Source organism: Gopherus evgoodei, chromosome 20 (assembly GCF_007399415.2).
Source record: "Gopherus evgoodei ecotype Sinaloan lineage chromosome 20, rGopEvg1_v1.p, whole genome shotgun sequence".
Taxonomy (NCBI): domain Eukaryota; kingdom Metazoa; phylum Chordata; order Testudines; family Testudinidae; genus Gopherus; species Gopherus evgoodei.
The window spans coordinates 2,674,750-2,700,205 of record NC_044341.1 but is presented as its reverse complement, the minus strand read 5'-3'; the positions used below and the strand labels follow the sequence as shown (position 1 = coordinate 2,700,205).

Here is a 25,456-nt window from a genome sequence, read left to right as displayed (position 1 = left end):
TTGCTTTGCAAATATCTTAATAATAATGATTTTTAAAGTCAGGCATCTGTGGCTGACAGTCCCCGTTCACACTGGGTGTAATGTCACTTCTCAGACTCTTAGTGATGACATACAGTGCTTTGATCTACCAGCTCCAGCGCAGAACTGCTGCTGGCTTGCACAGTGTGAACATGCCTGGCTGGCTTGCTTGCCTTAGAGACCCTTTCAGAAAACCAGCCTTTTGCAGGAGTGCTGGACTTTGAATGTCATCTAGGGCCTGATTTTCAGAAGTGCTGAGCACCCTCAGCTCGCACTGACTTCAGCTGGGTTTGGGGCTCTCAGCACCTCAGGAGATCAGATCCATACTGTGTTGCCCCCCTGCCTTTTCCAGCAGCTAGATCAGGCCTGGCTTGGAGACGAATAATACCAATGATAGGACCGGCCGATATGTCACTCCTGCAGTAGAACTGGAGGGAACAGAACCTCTCCACCTGCTACCAATCTGCCTGTGGGAGGAGAGCAAGAGGTGACAGAACCATTGCAGCATCACAGAAACAAATACACACACCTGGCAAACACTGAATTTCAGAACGTTACAATGACGTGTTCAAAGGAAACAAACCAAGGAAACATAAAAAACCAAACCCATAAAGGGAAACCTTCCCTCCGAGTGGTATATTACAAACAGAGCCCAAGGCGGAGCGGCTGCTGGGGCAGCACGTACAGGTTTGGAATGGTTACATGGCTGTACAACACTTTATCTGTGAAGGATCTCCAGTCCCCACCATCACATAAGAACAGTGTTATTGGCAGCCAGGTCCACCACCCAACAGTCCCATCCAGTGCAATGTTCAAAGCAACCTAGAGAACTGGCCACATGCCAAGGCAAAGCACGCCCAGCAAATGGCTCAATTCAAAATCCTTACAGGAAATAACCCTACTGCTAATGACCGGTGATTGCCTCGCAGGGTGAACGGGGATCACTGCTGGTTATATTAATGCTTGAGAGCAGCTAATGCTGCCACAGGGCAAGCAGACCGATAACTTCCTGAGCTGACAGTCAGGCTGAGCAAAATGGCTCAGCATAAAGAAGGATCTACTCTACTCGCTGCCCAAACCCCAACCCTGGGGGAGTATTGAACAAGCCTTAAGAAGCTGCGTTTCATCCTCTGGGCTTCTTAGGGTGAGCTGGGGGTGGGTTTGCTGCAGTGCAGCTTCTGCCGCAGCATCCAGTGCCCAGCCGACTCCTTCCAAAGCTACGGAAAGTCGCTACGCTCCAGCTCTGAAGCCAGCCCAATCGATTAAAAAATACCACTTCAAAAGGTAAACAGGCAAGTGGCGATTCCAGTGCTGGGCTGGCAGGCCGGGAGACTCAAAGCCTTAGTGTACCTGCCATCTACGGTACTGCCTCCCTGTAATGCTGTGGTATTTGAGCGCCTCACAATCCTGTGGGCATTTATCTCAATGACACACTGGGAGGCCGGATGGTGCTTTCCGCTGAGGAGCCAAGGCCTAGAGAGACAAAGGGTATGTCTACATTGCACACACAGCATGGAGTCTGACTCAGGTTTGAGCCCAAGTCCCCCTTCTGTCCACACACAAATCAGCCTGACTTGGGGGTCAGCAAGCGCTCAAGACCTGGGACTCGCTGAGAGTCAGATCCAAGCCCTGTTGTTTTGCAGTATGGATGCAGGCCAAGCCACAGATCTGAGTCAGAAGGGCTGCATAGTGCAATATGGACCTGTGAGCACTGCTGTGAGACCTGGGGCTGGCAATTGTAAACCCAGGTTTGCAATGCAGTGTAGATGCTCAAATGAGGGCTTGGATCCATTGAGTCCACAGGCCCAGGTCCCACAGCCCCGGGTTTACACTGCAGAGAAAACATACCCTTTGTGACATGCCCTAGGTCACAGAGGAGTGAGGAAGGAAACCTAGCCCAGGTCTACCCCATCCTAGGCTAGCTCTCCAAACTTGGGATCATCCTGCCCCACAGTGAACAGGCACAGCCTGAGCAGCGGCAGGGCACACGTTCCTCACAGTACCCCAAGCCCTTGGCTGGAGGTCCCACCTCACAGGCTGACCGGGGAGTTCATTATCCCTTTTGGTAACACAGTCCCACTTGGACACCCAGTTCATTTCACACGCCAACCCCTAGACATCCATCAAAGGGCCCGACTGTTGGTCACTATGGACCTAGGTTAGGTTTGAACTGGTGACCTAGCAGCAAACAGCTCAGCAGTTTAGTCCCCGTCCCCTGGCCTCAGATAGCTCTTGCTGTGCTGACTCTTTGCAAATGTCCCCAGGGTAACAAGTGAGCATGTAGAGAAGCAAATAAATAGCATAACATTAACTTGGGGTTTAGAAAGTGCAGTGAAGTTTCTCAGCTACCCATCTCTGCGAGGGCCATGTAGAGCCGTGGCTTGGTCCTTGCCAGAGAACCCCAGGGAGCAGGATAATGAGCTTAGAAGACTGTTCATTGACATTTCCTTAGAAGATAGGGAGCTTTATAAAGTCTTTAGCCAAGTCTGCAGGGCTCCCTCCCTACCAGGGCAGCACTGGGGATAGTAGCTGCAGAAAGGAGACAGCTGCAGAGCAAGTCTGGACTCCAGAGCTGCAGCCTCTGCATGGACCCTGCACGCAGCTGATGTTCTGTTTTCAGGGATCCCCCCCCCGTCCTTCCTCTCTGCATCATAGCCACCTTCCCTCAGCTGCAGATGGGTGCAGCTCCTTTAGGTAGTCAGCACTGCCCTGAGCGCCGGCCAGCGGGGCTGCCTGGGATGCTCTCTCCCTCCACAAGGCTCTCTGCCGCATTCCCAGCCCCACCGGCTTGGGAGAAAGAGACTAGAGGAGCTTTCGGGGAAGGCACTCAGGGCCTGATTCTGTGAGCTACAGAGCACACTGCTGTCGCTGGAGTTCAGAGCAGACAGCACCCAGCTCCTCACTGCCCTGAGCAGGATCTGGTTGTGAGCTTCCAGCCCCTGCCAGCCCAGGAGCCAGACTCCATATTCCTGCAGGGTGGCGGGATGCACCATCCCTGGGCGGCCAGCCAGCCCTCTGCCTCCCCAAGGCTCAAGCCACGCCAATGCTTTGAGAGTATGTGGTGCAAATGCAAACAGCAGCTTGGTGCCTACTCCATGGAGGTTTGGGTGTGGGGGGACGGTGTGAGGCTGGCCAGGAGAGACACATCTGTTTGAGCTGCCCATTCTTCTGGCCTCTGCAAGGCGCTAGAATCTCTGGAAGTCATGCAGGTCCTCAGCCCCGTCAATTTTCAGGCCCTGCAGCAGGGGGAAGTCGATCAGCGGCTCCTCCAGGAAGGCCACATCCTCCTGGGAACTCTGGCAGTGCAGCCCCGCCTGCGGGGCCCCGTGGAACCACAGGTTCTCATAAGGCTTGGGGCTGGGCGTCGACTCGCTCAACAGGGGCTGAGTGGAGTCGGACCGGATGTAGAGGGGAGATGGGACATGCTGCTGCTGGCCCCTGTAGCCTTCTGCAACTACCTTGGCATACTGGACGGCCCCAGCACTGTTGACGTACGAGCCCGGTCTCGCCTCTCCTGGAGCTCTGCTGCCACTTGGCAGGCCGGAGCTGCTGGGGTGGATGTAGGATTTGGGGAGGGCCGGGACGCTGCCAGCAGCTGCTGGGACAGGGTCCTTCTTCCCCCAGAGCGGTGCCTTCTTCTCGGCTCCTTTTTCGAGCACGGTGATGTCAGAAATGGTCACCAGGCCAGGCTCCCTCGCACTGGCTGTCTGGAGAGTCTCCTAGGAAACAGGCGTTTGCTCAGGGAAGGCTGGACTCATAGTGGTGAGGTGTGTAGCTGCGGCCTCACCAGCCCCACTGCAGGGCACAGCCCTCTCCCGATGGCTACCCTCTCCCCTAGCCCCTTCTCAGACACTCTGCAGCACCTATTCACCCCAGCCTTTCCCAGCCCAACTGCTATGCAAGCCCCTCCGGCTCCCCTGCCCTCGTCCTGCCCCTCTCCCGCCAGGCTCTGTGTCTCAGCCCCACTGCAGGGCCCAGAAGTGGCGCTAAGCGGGGCCTAATCCTGCAGGGTGCTGAGTAAGTCAATGTTCGGCATTTTGCAGGATCAGGCTCCATTCTTTGCCAGCTGAGCTATTTGCTAGATCTGACTGTCCAGCAGGGCTGAGCCTGCTACGGCCCTACTGGCGGATATGAAGGAGCTTTGCTAGGCTGACTGCTGCTGACCCAGCTGCTAGGAGGGCAGGGCTAGTTTCTCTTCTATTCCACTTTGGTGCTTAATCCCTGCCCATCACTGTGGTGTCTGGCCTTCTCACCAGGGCATGGTCCCGTCTCCCAGCCAGGTGCTCAGCTGGCGAGAGGTGACTCAATATTGTGCTATGGAGTCAGCAGTGATGGGGGAGGACTGGCACTTGCCGGACTCTTTCTTACCTGCTGTAGGTCGGCTGGCACCCACTTGCCCAGGCTGCTGTTAGCTGGGTCCGGGACGCTGGGCCAGAACTGATTCTTCACCCTGTTGGTCACATAACAAAGCCGGGGGGATGCTTAATGACAGGGCTGCTGGCCGGTCAGTCGGTCAGGGCTTGGGTTCTTGGGGGTATTGGCAGAGATGCAGCTGGCAGGGTGAAATCCAGGGCCTGGGGCTGTGTTTGTGCACTGCCCAGAAGCAGGGGGCCCTGATCCCTGGCAGAGGCCTCTGGGGGCTGTCTGATCACAAGATAAATAATAACTGGGGGCAGTGCAGTTACCCTCAGTGCCTGTCTGCGCCTGCTGGACCTGCCTCTGTTCAGACACCTCCGTCAGTGAAGAGGAACGTCGGTCCTCTGGGCCTGAGTCCATGGAAACCCATGGAGCTCCACCGATTCACCCCAGTGGGGGATCTGGCCTGGTGTGAAAAGCACAAAGCTCCCATACTTATGAGCGTCCCTGAGCCTAACAGAGAGGAAATGTCTGGCCAGCCCTTTGATTCCAGCCCCCTCCGTTGTCTGGACGGAGATCAGTGCCCACGCATCGCACAGGAGGGCAGCACAGGTCACAGCTACATCACGGGAGGCTAAGTGGCTAATAACGCGCCGCCAAGCCCATGGACGGCTGCTGATCCACGGGCACTCACCTCCGATTCTTCTGGAAGCAGACGAATAATACTACAAGCACGACACACACGAGGCCAAAGAACGGGAGGAGATACTGGATTTCTTTCTCATCTGGAAAAGAGATAGGAACTGGGTTATTCCCAAAGCTCAGCACTTTGTATGAAGGAGTCAGGTAGGTGGCATGGAGTGACCTGAGCATTCCCCCGAGGTAGGTGGGGGTTGGGCAACAAAAATAATAAGGGGTATGGAACGGCTGCCATACGAGGAGCGATGAAGAAGACTGGGAAAAGAGACGACTAAGGAGGGATAGGATAGAGGTCTATAAAATCGTGACTGGTGTGGAGAAAGTAAATCAGGAAGTGTATTTACTCCTTCTCAGAACACAAGAAGTAGGGGTCACCAAATGAAAATAGGCAGCAGGTGTAAAACAAACAAAAGGAAGTATTTTTTTCATACAATGCACAGTCAACCTGTGGAACTGCTTGCCAGAGGATGTTGTAAAGGCCAAGACTATAACAAGGTTCAAAAAAGAACTGGATCAGTTCATATAGGCTAGGTCCATCATTGGCTATTAGCCTGGATGGACAGGGATGGTGTCCCTAGCCTCTGTTTGCCAGAAGCTGAGAATGGGCAACAGGGGATGGATCACTTGATGATTCCCTGTTCGGTTCATTCCCTCTGGGGCACCTGGCATTGGCCACTGTCGGAAAACAGGATACTGGGCTAGATGGACCTCTAGTCTGACCCAATACGGCTGTTCTCATGTTCTTATGATCCTGGGGTGCTTTGTGCTAAGTAGCTGGAGTGGTCCCAGGAATTTGTCCCAGTGCCTCAGCAACCCCCATGTGCTCCCCTACCACCTAGGGATGAGCCAAGTTCACATGCAGCTTGGGATCCAGCTGTCCCTAGAGTTCATGTGTATATGTGTGTGTGCATGTGTGTGTGTGCACGTGAGGGGTGTGGGTCTAGGGCTATCTTCCCCCCCCCCCGCCTCTGCCTCCTGGGCCAAATAGCACCTCTGATCACTGTTCTGGGCCCATTCCAAGTGCTGGGGTTTCCCAAGCAGGCCAAGCCCACGGCCTTACCCAGCACCGGGGTCACCAGCGTCAGGGTTGTGCTGTTGGTGCTGCCGGCTGCTGTGGACGCCATTATGTGCACTTTGTACATCATCGAAGGTAGCAGGCCCCTGACGGTGAAGGTGGTGAAGGAGGAGTTCACAACGGCACCTAGGAAGCAGGTACGGCTGTTAGTCACCCTGAGCTCCCAATCCCGCTGCGCACTCCCAGCGCTTACGGACCCGTTGCTAGTCCTGGCATCACCTCCAGGAGCTAAATCCAGCGCCTGTGCTGGGGCAGTGGTACCTGCATGAGTGGGTCTGACTGGAACTGAGCACTCACCTCCTCAATGAAAGACAGGACCGCAACAGGGAAGGGGGGAGGGGACGGTGATGAGGGAGAAGAGAAAATAAAACGCTGACCCCACAACGTGACCCCCTGAAACTCCCCCCCCCCCACTTCCCAGACCTATAGTACAGCCCCTAACATACACACACCTAGAGGAAGGATGGCACTAGCCTGGGACTCAGGAGACTTGGGACCAATTCACTGCTCTGCCCCCGATAGCTTGTGTGACCACGTGTAGGTCATTCACCTCTCTGGCCAGATTTGCAAAGGGATTTGGGTGCAGGTAGGCGCCTAGTGGGATGTTTATAGATTCATCGATTCCAAGACCAGAAGGGACCATTGTGATCATCTAGTCTGGCCCCCTGTACAAGACAGGCCGGAGACCTGCCCCACAGTAATTCCTAGGGCAGATCTATTAGAAAAGCAGCCCATCTTGATTTAAATATTGCCAGTGATGGAGAATCCATCAGGACCCTTGGTAAATTGTTCTAATGGCTAATGACACTCACTGTTAAAAATGTGCACCTTACTTCTATGTCTGAATTTGTCTAGCACCAATGTCCAGCTACTGGATTCTGTTAGACCTTTCTCTGCTAGATTGAAGAGCCCATTATTAAAGACTTGTTTCCAAGTAGATATTTATAAACTGCAATCAAGTTCCCCTGAGCCTTCTTTTTGTTAAGCTAAATAGATTGAACTCCTTGAGTCTGTCACTAGAAGCAGGTTTTCTAATCCTTTACTCATTCTTGTGGCTCGTTTCTGAACCCTCTCAACCCTTGTTGTTGTGTGGGGGATCACGTCTGGATTACTATCCATCCAGCACACGGGAAAACGGTGCTGCAGAGCACTGGACAGGTCGACGGGGTCGTAGGTGCAGTGCAAGGATGGCAGTGACGCAGGCAGGACTTACGGAGCTCATCGCCGGCGGTGCTGGCCCAGAAGATGGTGTAGTTCGTGATGAAGCCGTTCTGCATCTCAATGGGGACTGGGTCCCAGCTGAGCTCGGCGTTGGACTTGCTGACACTCTTGAGGCGGAATTTAGGGGCACGCGATGGAGCTGAAATGGGAGAAGAACACGAAATGTACAAAAAGCAGCCAAGGGCACTGCAGTGCAGATTCCTATAGGATCCCCAATATGGGCCGGGGAGCAGAGAGTCCTGGGTAAGAGCAGGTATTTGAGCACCTCACTCAAGGACTCTGTTTGTCTTGTGCTTCTTGCACTGTGATCTCTTGCAGGAGATCATTCTGCAGTTAACCCTCTGTTCTGCCAAATTCCACAGAGCCGGGAGACACTTTTCATAAGAGCAGGGGCTTGGCCCGCTGCCCTGAGATGGACTTTCAGCACCCCCATTCATGTGTGCTGTTGGGCTGCCACCCTCCACCCCAGAGGTGGCTGCATTTCAGTCATGTTTCCTGGACCTAGTTTGTGAAGCAGTTTGGGGTCATTCAGGATGGGAACTGTTATAGAAACACATACCCTTCTCTTTTGAATAGGCTGCTGTGTGCAGGGGCAGCCCCACCGCATCTGCATACAAGGGATACACAGAGATATTGTACAGCTGGAAAGGCTCAATATTTTCTGGAAGAGAAAACAAGAGGAGGTGATTAAACCAGCAGGGCTACAAGCACTGAGAGCCCTTTACTCAATCATCTGAAGCAGGGAGGGCGCCCTCTGCACTGCCAGCGTACCTTGCATCTCCAGTCAATCAGCCACAGTGTGTCAGCTGACACATCAAATATCTACTTCCCATCATCTACCTGGTACATGAGACAGCATCCAAGGGGTTTAATGGCATAGCACTGACATTATGGGCATGAAAACAAACCTTGGTATGTACAGGGTAACTGGAAGGGGGGGTCACAGGGTGGATACAGCACAGAGGCAGGGGGGCAGTGGATGGATACAGGGCAGAGATGGGGGGGTTGGTGGATGGATACAAGGCAGAGACGAGGGGTTGATGGATGGATATAGCGCAGAGATAGGGGGATTGGTGGATGGATGCATACAACACAGAGATGGGGGGATGTTGCAGGATGGATACAGAGCAGAGACGGGTGTGCGGTCGGTGGATGGATACAGCGCAGAGTTCTGTAAAATTGAGGGGCAGCTCAGAAACATGGGGAGTTGGAAGACAAACCCAGGCTGCCCCCTGTAAGCCTGGGCTGACAAGAGTTCTGCCTCCCTTCCTGGCAGGTGACCAGCCTCTAAGGTGCCATGTGCTGTGGACAGACCTTGGACCAGTGAATTGAAGGGGCGAAAGGCCAGGAACTCACCTTTGCTTCCCCTCACCCATGCCCCAGGCTGCTGCCCAAACCCTGCCCCTTAGCGCCTACCTCGGATTAATGCCTTGGTGGCACTCCTGTTCCGCTCCACCTGCCAGCTCCTGCTGCTCCTGGCTGGCCCCAGCAAGGGTGTTTGGTGCCACTCAAGTATGTACCCAGTGACTGCGGCTTTGGGTGCCTCCCAGTGCACCCAGAGGCTGTGTTCATCACAGGGGGAAGTGTGGATCTTGGCCAGGGGCTGCCCTGCGAACAGCATGGGAGAACGCAATCAGGCACAGACAGTCAGGCAGGAGGCAGGAGGGGTGAGAGAAGCTGTGTGTGAGATAAGGGGGAAGCCGAGGAGGGGCAAGGGGGAAGCGGGAGAAGGGCAGCAGAACTGCTGCTGCTGTGCTTTGAGCTCACCACGGAGTCAGTAAAACTAGAGGAAGCCATGGACCCTCTGCAGCCACCTAGGCTAGCAAAGAGGGAGTGGGGCCAGTGAGTCTGCGAGCAGAAGAAGCATCTTCTCTTACCAAGCAGCCATGGGAATGTCGAGATTTAATGCCTGGTCTGGGGGCTCACACTCTGCCCTTGCTCAATGCACAGGCCTGGCCATTAGTTTCTCTCTTGTCGTTGAAAAGGATGGTTCAGATATTACAGGCCAGCTCCTCTGCTGGTGTAAACTGGTGTCACTCCATTGGCTCCAGTGGAACCACCCTGATTCACACGAGCTGAGGAGCTGGCTCTCCAGCTAATTACTCTCGATAGCCTTTAAAACATGCTCCTCGGCCAGCGTGGTGTCTGTCGGGTTTCACCCCCTCTCCCCTGAAATGTTCTGCAGCCCAGGAAACGCACCAGGGAGCCCATCTCAGGGTCACTGCATGTCTGCGGGATCACTGAGGAGCCCAGAGATCGCACTCTGACAGGCAAGTGCCTCTACTTATTACTGGGGCAGTGACCAAATAGAAACAGTCCAAATTCTTGGAGCCAGACAAAGGAGCGACAGGGAGGGCTCCTAGCCCCCGTGCAGCTGAGCTGAGAAATCAAAGGGTTTCTGCAGAGTGGAAGGTGCTTTCAGGGTTTCAGAGACATGCTGCTTTGAATAGATTGCAAGGATATCTAGCGAGCCCCTACCTTTCTTCTCAAGGAAGATAACTTCTGTTGCTGCAGACTCGCCTGCTGAGTTATAGGCTGCGAGATAAACTCTCCTGACCCCAGCCAGCACAGAGAAATTGCACTGCATCTCTGTCGTGTTGCAGACAGCTGCTAGCTCCACATTCCTCTGTCTGGGATTCAGGGAGACCCAGTACCCCAGGATCCTGCCATTCATCTCGTTCTGCTTCAGAGGCTGCACAGAGCGGGTAGAACAATGGTTGGGTTAGTGTGGGGACCCCGGCCTGGGACCAGAGCCTGTTGTGGAGGGCACCATGCAGGAGTGATTTACCGTGTTCAGTGCTTAGCTCCTAGGGGGGAGGGGTCCTACAGAAACACCTGGGGCAGGGGACAAAAGGATGAGGCAGACTGTCCTAGCACTGGGGAGCCCAGGACACCGGCAGGGAGTTCAGATATGGGGCTGTGACAGTCTCAGCAAGTCCCACGGTTAAGTGCTCACGTGCCTCTTCCCCTACAGACAAGCCGTGTGTAATAACAGGGGCTGTCTTACAATGAGCCACATGTGCATTCTGCTGGTAGGGTCCTGTCCAGCATTACCTTCCACAGCAGCTGAACCTCCGCTCTCTTCCCAGAGTCCACGGGCGTCATCTTCCACCAAACGTCCAGCTTCCCTGCAGGAGCTAGAGCACACAAGAGGAGGGGTTTCTTTCACCCGTTCTTCACAGCTGCCCTTTACTGGTACAGATGTGACAGACCCAACACAGATGTGCTGGTCTCCGTGGATCAGAACGTCACTAAAATTCAGTCTTGCACCTTCTTCAGCAGCAAGCCCCATTCCTAGGCCTGGTCTACAGTCACAAGTTGTACCCCTGGAACTCTGCCGGGGAGTTACATCAGTACAGCCCCCGTGTGGGTGGAGCTTTTGGTACAAAGGTGCCTGACGCCAGGTTAGTTTCTCCGTATAGGAGAAGAGGAATAGCTGTACCAGGACAGGGCCTGCTTAGCCCAGTTTAACTGCACCCACGGGTATAAACAGATGGATAAAAGATCACGCCCCTAAGGGACACTGCTTTACTAGGACCAAACCTGTGTGCAGAACAGCCCTTAGATCATGGGCACCTTTGGGCAGAGCCCTTGTCTCCTCGTTGTGCACCAAGCTGGCCCATCGCCCAGCAAATGAACACCTGTAACAACACCTGCCCCAGGGTGGAAGCAAGGCTGTGTGTGAGAGTGAAGCTGGCCTGACCCACACGCCAAGGGCTGTAAATGGGCACCCACTGCTCCCAGCACGGGGAGCCTTAGAGACCCACTGCAAATGCCAATAAGCAGGAGTCGGACCCCACTCCCCCAGGCAGCTCTGGGCCTTTTCCTCTGCCCTCCCCAGTGCCACATCACCGAGCTCTGTGTGTGTCACTTTGTCCTTCCATCCTGCCCAGTCACTCAGCAAAGCCACAGACTCAGCTTTGCTGTGGGATCACAGTTCACTGGCACTAGCGACGCTGTGGGGTCCCAGCCCTAGGGCTCGGTCCGTGGTCTCTCTGCTGAGGCAGCCGGGGTGGGGAGGGTGTATGGGCAGCAGTGAGGATGGCTCTCTCTTGTGTTTGTTTCACCCAGGGGCCTTCCAACAGCCCTGGCATGGGAAGGACTCTCAGTCAGGCCCTGGGTCCCTGAGCCTGAGCCAGTCAGACCCTGCCTGTGCGGCGGTACCGTGGCGTGGCCGGTCCTCCTGCCAGGACCCACCTTTCTCATGGGTGGTGAAATTCCAGCCCGGGCTCCACTCGCTCCAGTAGCCCATCGCTGTGACCCGCATGCAGCGCATCTGGAAGCGATACTCTCTCCCAAAGAGAAAGCCGCAGTGGTGGGTCTTCAGGTTGGGGCTGACAATATTGGGGACCTGGTTGCAAAGCAAAGCAACATCAGAGGCAGCCCTATGCGGACTCTTGCTCAGGCATGGCCGGGTCGAGGCCTCGATCCTCCTCTGGATTGCACCCCGTGCGTCAGTCACGCTAGGGCAAAGCGTGCTGAAGTGGGCGTGAACAGCTCCCTGGGGTAGCTCCTGACAACCCGTTCTGCTGTGGCAGCCTTTTGTGGATGTAACTGAGGGCGCGAGGGGTCAGGCCTGGGGGAAGCCGGCCCCGCTTCTCTCTAGCTCCTTCCCAGAAAAGCTGTTTTACCCCTCTGTGGACAAAGCTGCATTGCCCGCTTGAGGCGGGTCCGAAAAGAAGAGTCACATGCAGAATGTGGGATCTGCTGGGCAAAGTCCACGGTGGCCAGCAGATGGGTTTGGCCCAGTAATGCAGCCTCCAGACCCAGACGGAATCGATGCCTGAAACTGCTCCCAGAGTGCCCCGCTCTTAAAGGCCAGGGCCAGGCTCCAGGGTCCTGGCTCCGCACACTCCCCGGGGGGAACCCCAGGCCTTTCTGGTGGGGTGGGGGGTGTTACACCGAAGGGAGGGGAGAATCAGCCCAGGAAACTTGTGATCTAAACAAGGAAACTGGGCTGCTTCAGACTAGAAGGACGTCTCCAAAGGCAATCTGGGTCGCAGGTTGCCAGGGAGCGGCTCTGGAAACGAGCTGGCAGCTGGAGCTGTATTGATGGGGCTGGAGTGGCAGAGACTAAGGTGTGATTGTTAGTGGCTCCGAGAGGGTGGGATTCCATGCTGTATGGTCTGGATCTCTCTGCTTGGTGGGGCAGGCTCTCAGCCTCACTCCACTGGGGTCAATCGGCCAGATCCCCAACTGGTGCAAAAGTGGCTGGTGATTTGGAGTCACCAACCTGAGATGCCTTAAAGGGGCCTGAGTCTCAGAGGGTGGCTGCTCAGCACATTGTGAAAATCCAGGCCCCCAAATCGCTAGCTACTTCTGGAGAATCTTGGCCCCAGTGGCTCGTGGCTGCCCCCCCACCCCCCGATGCTGTAGGCTGGAGTATTAGGAAGGCCTCATTACCCCAGATTTCCAAGTGCTCAACTCTCTTTGTGGCATCTAAGCAAGTGGTCTGGTTGTCCAAAGAGCCCAGGGTGCTGGGTGTGAGCTCTGGAAAATCTGATCAGTGTCACAGTGGGAGCTGATGAGGGTGGGAAATTTGGATCTGATGGGGGGCACTGCGCACTTGGAGATCCAGCCTTGAGCTCTTGGGAAATCTAGCTGTCAGTGCCCAGCAGGCTGCCCCTCTTCTGTGCCCCATCAGCAGTGGGCACCAGGATGTGTGGTGAACCCGGTGACGAGGGGAGGGGTGTCAAAAGGAGGTACTGGAAGTGCAGAGTAAATCTCTGGACTATCCATGCAGCCCCTGAGTGGAAAGATGTGGAATGGTTAAAACTGAGGAGCAGACAACGCATTTTAGGAGTGGGGGCTTGCGGGGGACAGGAGAGGTTTCCTTCCCTCCTTCCAAACAGGAGAAAGAAGCCAATGACTCACTCCTCTCCCCTCAGGAGCTGGCTGGAAGAGCAGATGGAATCTCCCAGTTTACAGGTGGAGAAAATGAGGTGCTCTCAGTCCCCCCACGGAAACAGAGGCAGGAACAGATCCCAGGAGTTCTGGCCACTAGACCATACTTCCTCCAAAGGAACACAGCCCCAGCCAGCCAGCCAGCCAGCCCGCCTGGCCCCCTCTCCCGGAGCCAGTCACTCACCAGAGTCCATCCAGGGTCCTCATGGGTCATGTAGCGGAGCTCACACTGCTGCTCTATGTGGGAGCTGGTGGGAGCCACTTCCCAGGCCACGGAGATGCAGTCAGTCTGGAAAGGGAGTGACTGGATGCTCTTTAGGACAGGGGGATCCAGTTTGGCTACAAGGAGTAGAGACAGATAGATCAATAGATTGATAGACTGATAGATAGATGGGTCTCAGGCAAAGCACAAAACACAGCCAGGGCTTGACCCCACTAAATGTTTGCCTGCACACCTTCGCCTGCAGTCAGTGGGAGCCCTAGACGTTGGGATTCACACGAGGGATCCCAGCCATCTATCTGATCGGACTTAGTGTTGGTCTTAATCCTGGCTCTGGCTTTAAGCTCCAGTGAGGTGAGTAAGAAAAATAAATGGTTAAAAAAATGCAGCATGAAAAGACCTTGGAAATAGAAATAATCTGACTAGGACTTGGATTCAATATGCAAATGAAGTGAAATTGTCTCCTATGCATGGCCCTCATGGCATTCCAGGGAGATTGTTCCATAATTACAGCAGGGGGAAAGGGGCCAATCAGAGATTGAGGGAAATGTGTTATTATTAATAATTGACAATAACTCATTAATTAATCATTTCTTTGATGTTCCTATTGTGTGTTTCCTCCTGAAACCTCACAACGCACTTTATCCCCCTCTTCTCTCTGGAGAGGAATTACTGCACCTAACTGTAATGCTGGGCTGAAATGCAGCAGCTGTTTAGCAGAGCGGCTCTGTGAAGCAGCTCACAACAGGGAGAGAAGCATCATCCTGCATCAGTCAAAACCGCCTGGAGCGGGGATGCAGTGAGCAAATTATAAAGACTGCTTGGTAATTTGGCCAGGATGCTGGGGGTTAACTCCTACTTAGTCACCTCCCTCCAACACCCACGGGCTCTGGTAACAGAAATCTCAGGTCCTGATACATACAGTAAAGCCAAGTTTTGCCAGAGGCTTCAACAGGGTGACGATTTCACCTGCAGAACTGAGCACTTAGGGCTGCTCAGTCAATGAAAAGAATTGCCCTGACTTTGCTGGGCTTCGAATCAGGCCCTTAAACAGCAAAATAATAGTAATAATAATCCATTGTATTTGATAGGAAGGTTCCATTGATCAGTAGTTTCCAAAGGGTTAATAAACAACTCACTGATGTTTCAATATATGAAAAAGACAAGGCGAGTGAGGTAATATCTTTGACTGGATCAACTGCCGATGGTGAAAGGGACAAACGTTCGAGCTACACACAGCTCAATAAATGGTTAACCACCTGTTAGAGGGACCAGTCAGTCAACACGTTGCTTATAACCATCTATAACATTTTGTGCTGAGATGCTTGTAACCACCTATAACACATCCTACTAACACCTATAACCAGCTTAGAACAGCTAGTAATTCTCTATTAACCCTTTGCTTTGGAAACCATTTATAAATGGAACCTTAAAGTAAAGTATGATCTAATAATCTGAAGTGTTTTAATGCGATTTGGTTTAACAGAACTAACTCTCTCTCTAAATTCTTTTGTCCAGACTCTGTTTTAGGTGGCTACAAAGAAAGCCCCCCAGCTCCATTACATACCTACATCCATGGGGTCGATGCACAGATGCTCAGACTCAGCTGTACCCAGGGCATTCTGGACTGACACCCAGATGTCCATTTTCTGGTACAGCTGGAGAAACCTGCGAGGAATGGTGCAGTCGTTCTGGCCGGCTTGTGGGATACAGTCTGGGATCGCCTCCTGGGAAACTTCACATTGGCCTCTGCTCCTGCAGTGGAGCAAGACAGGGTCAGTCTGTAGGTCCCCACTAACATTCTGTGTGTTCTCACTGGAGACTCATCAGGCTGAGGTACCATCCTCACCTTCCTCTCAACTTGCACCCAGTGGGCACACCAGGGACATGGAAATCCAGGTTCTGTGCAGGTGCAGAGGGACCCTCTGAATAACACCCAACGGTGGGCCAGAGGCAGGGGAAATACTGTTCTTGAAGGGAGAGCTAAGCTGAGCAGGCTGAGCCGGACCGCTGGCATGTAGTCAAGGCTGGCCTCATCGAGAAGATGGGCTCCTGCCAGCAGTGACTCTCTGAGGTGCAATCTCAGAGGCTGGGAGTCAAGGAGATGCTGGGATCAAGTCTCAGTGGCTCTAAGTTTGCTCTATGGTGGGTGTCTATAATCCACTTTGCCCAGGGCTGGTGCAACCCATTAGGCGACCTAGGTGGTCACCTAGGGCACTAACATTTGGGAAGTGTCGACTGCGGCGGCCGGATCTTCAGCTGCCCGGGTTGTTGTTGGTATTTCGGGGGCGGGACCTTCTGCCGCCTCTGTCGGGGGCTCCATTTCAGGGGCAGAACCTTTTACCTCCTAGGGCACCAAAAAAGCTGGTGGCGCTCCTGACTTTGCCATGTGGTGTCAGGAGCTCTCAAACTTGCTCACGGTGGGTGCTGTAATCTGGTCCTGCTCAGGGCTCTGGGAGCCAGTTCCGGCACACAACTCTGAACAATTACTGCTACACAAGGTACCAGCGGGTGATGCTGAGCCCTGGGCCTGTATGGCCAAAGGACACATCCGAGGCCGCACAGCAAGGGAAAGCAACAAAGGGCTTGTACCGAGCAGCCTGCAAGACGGGTATCCCTCGGAGCACAGATGCCTCCAGACAATCTGCAAAGGGCGTACTGGAGGCCTCATTGCTTCGGGCTTTTAAAAGCAGATGGGACACAGCCCTAGATGCTTGTGGGAAACATGCTTTCCTGGCTGCTGCTGGGTGCAAAGGGAGGACAGGATCAAAATGGGCCCCTTTTCTCCTCTAATTTCTCCATATGCGGTGTGCAATGGGCAAAGAGGCCTGACCATGGCCCTGCAGATGGATAGGAGGCCATGCATGTGGCTGAGGCTTATCACTTACTTGGAACTTTTCAGAGCCACTCTGGCTGGGAGGTGTCCATCCAGCCCAGGGTCCCAGTGGCACGTCAGGCAGTTCTCACTGAGGTTCATCATACAGGTTAGATTCTCAGGCTTCGATGGTGGATCTAGGCAGAAAGCAATGGGGAGAAAGGATCTGAGATGCGCTGAGTGGACCTCCCAGGTCTGGGCAGTTAAGCTGCATGTCCTTGAGCACCATTGACTGGTCCTGTGTCTGTTAACTATTTACCTACCTACAGTTGTAGAACTCTCCTGTAATATGTATAGAGGGAACATCTGCCTGAAGCCCTGGAGTCCCGAGCCAGGCAGCAATGGCACAAACTTCTCCCTCCCCTCACTGCCATACCTTGCCAACCTGCACATGCCCTCAAAGGGCCCTCCCCTCCCCCATGCACCAGGAAATAGTAACCCCCACCCCATCTGTCCCTGGCCAAAGCAAGAGAGAAGTGAGAAGGTATTCAGCGAGATCCAGCCAGCCTCTTGGAGACATGGCCGAGGGGGCAGTCCAAGTGACCATGCCTGCAAAGGAGGTGATGGCCCCTAATTACCTGCCCCCACTGGGAGTTCAGTTTAACCCAATTTGCATTTGCAAATGCAGGGGTTCTGGTGCAAGGAAAGAGATGCAGGTGCAAATATCAGGAGGAAGAGAGTGTGCTATTTGCACGTGCATAGAAACGTGGCCCTTTGAGTCAAGACCAGAGGAGGGCGAGACTTACAGCCTGCGTGGATCTCCGCCATGCCTATCCGCTGCGGGGTGCTGTTCCCCACCACAAAGCACCACAGCTTGGCCCTGGTTTGGTTGAAATGGCTGATGGTGAGATTGGAAACTTCTGCTCCTTCAATGCTTTTGTGCTGGCTCCCTGACATGGACTCGTGGTTGAGTCTCCATGTGATCTGGATTTCCTCACCTTCCAAGCCACCACAGCGGTTGCTTTGGATGGTGCAAGAGGCCGTGACTGTAGATCCCAAGAGAATGGTGGGTGAGTCCACTGTTACCCAGCCACAGGCTCGGGCCCCTGCAGAGTGAAAGAGAACAGCACATCAAGGTGACAGGGCCTTGGGCTACACAGAAGGGGCTGCCCCTCTGGCCTGCTCCTTCACTGGGACACCAGGAACTCCTCCATGCAGCCTGAGTGTGTTACTCTTTTTTCCTGAAAGCCAGTCCCATATTTAGAAACTTGGACTCCATCTCACCCAGTATCTCATCTCCAACACGGGGGAGTGGTGCCAAAACCCTGCAGATATGGGATAATCTGCTCCAGGGAGAGATTTCCCCCAGCCCCTGCTGGTTGGCTGATGCCCTGGAGGAGAGACTTTATACCCCTTCCAAAGTTATATGAATTTTAACCCTTTCTATAACAAATCTGCATGGTCAGGTTAGCTAGATAAATGTCCAAGGCTTGTTTTGAATCCTGATGAACTCTCAGTCTCAAGGAAACCTTGTGGCAGTGAGTTCCATAGCCTAATGGTGCAAAACAGTATTTGGTTTTGTCAGCTTTAAATTTGCTGCCATTAAGGTTGAATTTTTCTTTCCCAAATGGAGATTTTAAGGAGCAGTCACATTGCACAGCAAGAGTTTAGCACCAAAGGGGCCATGTTAGAATCTGAAATGGCAAAGGAACAATCAAAGGGTCAGACATGCGGATAGAGCCTTTTGTTAGAATGTGAAAGGTACCAGTGCAGAGACTTCAGCAGCTCCAGTATTGGTTCGGGGGACTGGGACAACGCCACATGGGCGGTGGGACTGGGATGTGGCCTGGGCTCAGGGATCTGTACTAGAGGATCACATCTTAGGAGTGGGGCCTTCGTTTGCTTTTGGGCTCTTGTTTGAGGGTCGTCCATGAAGCACGGCTGAGTTGTGCTCAGACCACGGTCACTTCAGTGGGGCTATTCAGTTTCAAAGCCCTGAGACATTGATCTATTATTTTCACTTGTGGCTGGTGAATGACCCTGGGATGGGAAATTCTCCACTTATCTACAGATCCAGGGTCTAGTAACGCCAGGACAGGGGGAATGTCTCACCACTCTTCTCCAGCCTGACCTGGATTAGCCACCTCTCCGACAGGCTAGTCCCCAGCACAGTCACTGCCTGGCCCCAGTCTACACTGCCAGTCAGAACCGTTTCTGGGCTGGACACTAGCAAAACTCATTCCATGCTGGCCACAGCATTGACATCAAGTGCATCTGTAAGGAGTCAGGGATTTCCCAGCTCCTTGCTGGGAACCACTTCCCTTTGAAACTCACCTCTCAGGATCAGAAGGAAGAGTGTGGAGCATCCCAGCAGCATCTCAGACTTCCAGTGCATGGCCATGATCTGAATTCACAGACTGAGTCTCCTTTACAGGCCTGGGATGATGGCTGTGGAGATGGGAGTGTGCTCAGATTAACCTGCCCTAGTACAACCCTACATCATATGAGAAACTTTCTGAGTTACACAGGAGGCAAAATGTACTGGGTTCATCCAGCCATCCATCTATCTATCTCCATGCATCCCATGCACCCCATCTATCTCTCTAGCTATCTGTCTATCTATCCCATTCCACCCCCCACCCTCCCCGTCTATCTATCTAACATGGACACACATGCTAACGGGGATAAATCTGACCCATATGCTGCATTTGTATTTCACAAAGCAAATTTCATTTTGCACCAGCCCCCTGAGGCTGTGAATTTCTCCCTTGGCCTGAGACATTTGGTTAATTGGGTCAAAGCTTTTCCACACAGTTCACACCATGGGAGAGCAGAGCCAAGCACAAATGCTCTTGGTGCTGACCCATGTTACAGATGAAGGTGGCATGTGACGGGTCCTCTCAGTGCTCGCCCGTGGTACATACAGACATGGGACGTGAGGGTGTTCCATGCCCCTCCAGCTGTCCCCATCACGTATGTTTGGGATGAAGAGACTTCTAGGATGCAAGATCCGTGGTGCCTGAGGCCTGTCACTGCCCATTTTCAGGCCACCTCTCTGTGTCAGAAACACATTCACGCAACCACTCCAGTCCGGGAAATAAAGTGACTGGGTGTGGTGATGCCCAGGGTGAGCGATTGCTGCTTGGCTCAGGCAGAGACCTGCTGCCCCCAGGTCTGAACTCAGACTAGCCCTGCTCTGTGCCAGAGCCACAACGCCCACAACGCCAGAGTAACAAACTAGCCCGGCCCCACAAGCACGAGTCTCCATCCAGGCCGGGAAGTCGCTCCTGTGTAGGCACCCCCGCAGTCAGAGCCTGTCCCTGCTGCTCCAAGGATCTTGCAGCCTGTACAACCAAACCTCTGCGCCGCCAGACTGCATGGAACAAGACCCCCCCACAGAGCCTGGTGCTGCCTGAGCTGGGAAAGAAAAACCCTGTGAGTAAACCAGCCCCATGCGTGGGGAGAGACTAGCATGACCTTCGGCCACCAGCCCGACCCCGGCAGCCAGCTCAGAGCTCCACTCAGCCGCGCTCAAGGCAGGCAGGTCCCCTGGCTCCTGCAGAGAAGGGACGGACACATTCGTGCCCAGATGTGGCATTTCATGGGCCGGGGTGGTTTCACCTCCCATGCCATCCAGTAGGTAGGTTTAAAGAAACGTGAAAGGTGGCTTGAGGCTAGGGCTGTTTATAGTCTTATGAAAGGAATGAATGAGGAAATGCCTCCTTACTTGACAGGCCACATCTGCAGGCCACTGGGATCTTGCCTCCCCCTACTCTGCAGTCTGTTCATCCTCTAAACTATTTTCAGTTTCTTCTTCCAGCATCTCCCTACTCCCCCACCCTCACCCCTCCTTCTGCTCCTGAGCCCCAGACTGCTGGGTCCCAGGTTCTGACTCCCTCACCTGCTCTTTGCTGACAATTCCCACCAGGATTGGGGCTGGAGATCCATCTGCCCCATTGAGTCCCGCGAAAGGACCTCCTGGGTGGGGGATCAATGGTGTGGGAGCCTGGATCTGTGGCTCATGGTGCTCGGTGGTGTGTGAGAACGGGTTATTCCGTCTCTCCACCCCGCTGCGGGGAAAAGAGCCGCAAATAGCCTCAGTTTTGGGGATAACACTTCACAGCTCCAAAGCATTGTGCAAACTTTAAACAGCCGCTGGATGGTTCTGAGCCGCAGCAGCAGGACAGCACTGAATGCCAGGACCCCCAGATTCACAAGAATGCATTGTTTGCTGCCTGTTAAAAGAGGGACGATCCACCCCGAGCAGCTTTGGCCAAGGATGGAGCTGAGCCAGAGCAGCGGGATCCCCTCAGAGGTTCTGTACAACCCAAGTTTGAGTCAGCACCCAGCCAGCACGAGCTCCATCCCTTACCTCATCTCAGTGCCTCATGCGGCACACTCTGGCTCACGGCTTCCTCGCAGGACTGGCCCCCAGCTCCCAGGATAGCAGAGTGTTCCAGCTCTTCTCTAACATGTTGCTTTCACCGTTAGTTCCTCAAAAAAGAAAAAAAACCCAACCCACCAACCAGTGCCGTTAATTGCTCTGACTTTCAGAAAAGGTGATTGCAAAATGCTTCCCCGCAGGCTGTATCTGCCTGGCTTTCTGGCAGGAAGGAAGGAGCACATCACACGCAGCGAGTGGCTGGGGAAAGGGCTCCTTGGTCCTCCTCCTCCCCTGCCCACCACGCTTCGAAGGGAGTCCGTGAGCGGCCGGGATGGGGCAATAATGTGCTGGTTTGCTGTGACCTGCCACAACCAGCTGGGCCAGCTTGGCCTCTGAGAGGCTGGCAGGAGGAATACAGCCTCCAAGGGGCCCTGGAGCAGAGCACTTTAAGTGTCCTTGTTTGTACAGCCCAGTGCACTGTTCAAGGCAGCATCACACGCTGAGAGCTCACGTCCCCCCTGTTCACCTGCGGCATGTTCTCCAGGGCTTTGCCCAGCCAGTGGCGTGTCAGGAAGAGCCCTGCCATCCCCCAGTCTCCACCTTTGTTCCCATGGGCAGGCCCTTCCACCGCTCTTGGTGCCAGCTGTTCTCTCACCCCACACTGGAGAATAACCCTCCAGGGTCCCTACTGTGAGTGCTGCCCCTGCCTGCCTGGTGACACTCCTGAACCTTCCTGGGGTCTGCTCCTTGGTCCTTCCCAGCAGAGACTCAAAGAGGAAGGCCTAAATCCAGGATTCTCCAGTAACAGCTGGTGGAGCAGCTGTGTGCTGGGACACAGGGTCCTCCAAGTCACAGAGCTATAGAGTTTAAGGGCAGAAGGGACCTGGTCTGATCATCTGGTCTGACCTCCTGTGTATCAGAGGCCACCAAGCCCACCCTGCATCTGCCTGCTAAGCTCAGCTGGCGTTTTCTAAACACCCAGCGTTTCCTGCACCAAGGTGACGAGTGGGTGGGCCCTAGCAAAGGCTGCCGAGAAAAGGGGAGACCCACCTCAGCAAAGTCCCTGTGAGTTTGAGGACATATCTCCCCCCAGCACAGCATGTGCTTACCCAACTCCTTTCGAAAAGCCCCAGGGGCTCAGGAGAGCACACTGCTGACTTTGACTCACCGTGGGATGATGTGAGGTGCAGTTCAGATACCACTGAAGTAGAAATCAAGAGACAGCCTCGACTATGGCACTGCTGGGATTCAATCCAGAATTTGCCACTTCAAGTCCTAGCACAGTTCTTCAGGGCTCCCTACCGCCAGTCTTTGGCCATGGTGAGAACTGGCAATCTAATCCTTTGTGTCCCGCCTCTTTGTCAATGTCTGACCCACAACAATACTCTGCCTCTCACCCCGGGTTGATTTTGTTTCCTTAACAGCTGCTTGCGAGGGGTTTTGTTGACAGCTATTTAAAGTCCAAATCAACTACCTTAGCTGGTTCTCCCTCTCCAAGATCTAGTAGATTGAAGAGGTGCAGTTTTTCCTTTACGGACCAGGGCTGGTTTGCCCCGTGGGATCGCGTTCATCTAGGTCTTTCAGAATTCCATTTAATTACAGTTTCAACCAGTTTCCCTGGCACTGTGGGAGGATTCTTTGCTCAGCAGTTCTCCTCATGTGAACCTCACTTGCCCCTGGTGTGAAATGGGAATAACGCTGATTCCCCACACAGGCTACACTTGCAATGTTTCTGAGGTCCTCAGTTACTGCAATGATGAGACAGAAACACAATAACCCTTAACTCTGCCTTAGCCAGGCCCCTCTAGAGCCCAGAGAGGGGTTACCTTCTGGGCCCTTTCATAGTTTTGCCTTTTTTGCTGAGATATCCAACTGTGGTGTATTGAAAATTGTATTAAAATTGTAGGTTGTCACTTTAAATTTCAGGGTTTTTTCTTGGACCTGCTTGCAGGTTAGAGGGTTCTGTAAGGAAGTGTGCAATTGTAGTTGGTCTGGAAAGAACCAGCCTAGTGTAAAGTGGAGTGAGCTGGGCCTCGCTATGTTTTAGGGAGCAGCCTGCTTTGTCTCTTCCTGGTTTGGGTTCTTGTCTGTTATTGTTCTGAATTCTAAGAAATTAACTCATGTTATGTTGCAACCTTCTGGCAACAGGATTTGATGTTTTTCTCTAACTTCTCTGTGTGTAGGGGGTGCTATTTTCTGTTCCAATGAAGGTGCTAGTTTGTGGTGGCTTTTGTGCTAGAAACATGCTACAAACAAATCCTTCACTTGTAGACGTCTGTGACCTACTTTTGGTGTTAACTGCCTCTTGGGAACAGCCATGCTCAAGACAGGGCATTGGTGAGGGCTCCTAGACCTTAACATTTCCTCTTTAAACATCTCTGTTGTTTACCCACACATCCCAGGGCAGCATCACGTCCCTCAGACCGTGTTACAAGCACATTGCATTTGTTGAGTTGGAGTACGAGAGCGATTGTGTAAACAGAGTATTGCCCAATCCCATGATGCACTGGTGACCTTTCCAGTGGTAGCATTTATTGTGCAAACAGCTGTTTACTATGGGATTTGTAATGTATTTGTTTACTTGATATGCGTTAGTGGCACATTACTCATTACCCATGTAGCACCCCGCCACAAACAACTGCTGTATCTGCCTCTCATAGAATCATAGAATATTAGGGTTGGAAGGGACCTCAGAAGGTCATCTAGTCCAACCCCTGCTTAAAGCAGGACCAACACCCACTAAATCATGCCAGCCAGGGCTTTGTCAAGCCAGGCCTTAAAAACCTCTAAGGAAGGAGATTCCACCACCTCCCGAGGTAACCCATTCCAGTGCTTCACCATCCTCCTAGTGAAATAGTGTTTCCTAATATCCAACCTAGACCTCCCCCATTGCAACTTGAGACCATTACTCCTTGTTCTGTCATCTGCCACCATTGAGAACAGTCAAGATCCATCCTCTTTGGAACCCCCTTTCAGGTAGTTGAAGGCAGCTATCAAATCTCCCCTCATTCTTCTCTTCTGCAGACTAAACAAGCCCAGTTTCCTCAGCCTCTCCTTGTAAGTCATGTGCCCCAGCCCTCTAATCATTTTCATTGCCCTCTGCTGGACTCTCTCCAATTTGTCCACATCCCTTCAGTAGTGGGGGGACCAAAACTGGACACAATACTCCAGATGTGGCCTCACCAATGCGGAATAGAGGGGAATAATCATTTACCACAATCTGCTGGCAATGCTCCTACTAATACAGCCCAATATGCAGTTAGCTTTCTTGGCAACAAGGACACACTGCTGACTCATATCCAGCTTCTCATCCACTGTAATTCCCAGGTCCTTTTCTGCAGAAGTGCCGCTTAGCCAGTCGGTCCCCAGCCTGTAGCAGTGCATGGGATTCTTCCGTCTGCATTTGTCCTTGTTGAACCTCATCAGATTTCTTTTGGCCCAATCCTCCAATTTATCTAGGTCACCCTGGACCCTATTCCTACCCTCCAGCATATCTACCTCTCCCCCCAGCTTAGTGTCATCTGTGAACTTGCTGAGGGTGCAATCCATCCCATCCTCCAGATCATTAATAAAGATGTTGAACAAAACCGGCCCCAGGACTGATCCCTGGGGCACTTCGCTTGATACAGGTTGCCAGCTAGACATCAAGCTGTTGATCACTACCCGTTGAGCCCGACAAACTAGCCAGCTTTCTATCCACCAAACCCATCAGCCTGATGCCTGCACACCTCTGCTCCCTGGGCCCTGTGTGCAGGGGGAGCTGATGCCTTGATCTCCTCCATAACCTTACATCAGCTCCCCTTCTCTCTGTGGTGTGTGTGTGGGGGGGCTACTGCTGACCTGGGGTCCTGAGCCTAGGTAGTCGCAAGAGAAATAATGCCCATCCCAAATCATACTGGGTCTTCTCTAGCTGGAGAACATGTGAGCACCAGTATGCCAACTGGCACAAAGACCAGGGACTGTATAGGCTGGAAGAGACCCACTGACTTCACTGGGCTTGGTTCAGGTGCATAATGACCAGTCTGCTGACTGATACATGGACCAGCATCCAGTGTGGTGGTCGATACAGTGATCACGACTGTCTCTAGGTTAGGTTATGCTTATTTCTGAAACCCTACCTCCCTCTCCTCTCTCTCCTCTCCTCCAGGAGGGGTTGCAATGCTTTGCGAGCATGAAGCTGCTATTACTCTGGACAGCATGAATCCTGCAACACTTGCCTCCAGGTTGCTCACTAGGAAATGCAACAGACAATGTCCTTTTCTGCGTGTATTGCTCGCTTCCCACACACACTGATCAGAGAACTTTCACTGGCCTGGCGGATTTCACTGGCGAGACACTGGTACTTCATCACAACAGTAGAGTTTGAGTTAAAGGGAGCAGGAGGCCAAGGCAAACCCTACGGCTAACCCTGTGCCAGTGCGTAGCCATGGTCTCTGCACACAGTTTCCCCTCACTATAAACATTAACAGTGAATGTGCCCCATCCAGAGGGACATGGTAGACTAAAGAGAATCACTAGTAGGGTTTGCAAAACCCCATTGGGGGGTGGAACCTACCCTGTGGGGGTGTGTGGGGGGCATCACAAGGCCCTAGCCCTGTGGGTTGAAGCGGGACTTAAGTGGTGGCTCTCTGAGTGAGAGCCTTTTCCACTCTCCTCACCGTGAGGGAGCAGGGAGCGTTGTCCGCTCTGGAAGGTGGCTCCCGAGGAGAGAGGCTGAGTCCCCTTTGTGCTGCACTGATCCGTCTTTTGTCTCTTGAGAGCTCT

The 25,456-nt window shown here is 53.3% G+C and overlaps 1 protein-coding gene across 1 annotated transcript; it reads right to left on the bottom strand.

The window, feature by feature from the left end:
* Positions 1-558: 558 nt before the first annotated feature.
* On the bottom strand, positions 559-20,900 carry CSF3R (colony stimulating factor 3 receptor). Its single transcript, XM_030539088.1, has 16 exons — positions 20,681-20,900; positions 18,643-18,756; positions 17,115-17,414; positions 16,382-16,505; positions 15,061-15,248; positions 13,458-13,612; positions 11,567-11,720; positions 10,424-10,506; positions 9,848-10,061; positions 8,786-8,977; positions 7,929-8,030; positions 7,362-7,508; positions 6,134-6,274; positions 5,069-5,159; positions 4,387-4,468; positions 559-3,737 (listed from the first exon to the last, which is right to left on the bottom strand). Exons 2-16 carry the CDS (start codon positions 18,707-18,709, stop codon positions 3,204-3,206), a joined length of 2,574 nt encoding a protein of 857 aa, XP_030394948.1. The 5' UTR covers positions 18,710-18,756; positions 20,681-20,900; the 3' UTR covers positions 559-3,203.
* Positions 20,901-25,456: the final 4,556 nt, after the last annotated feature.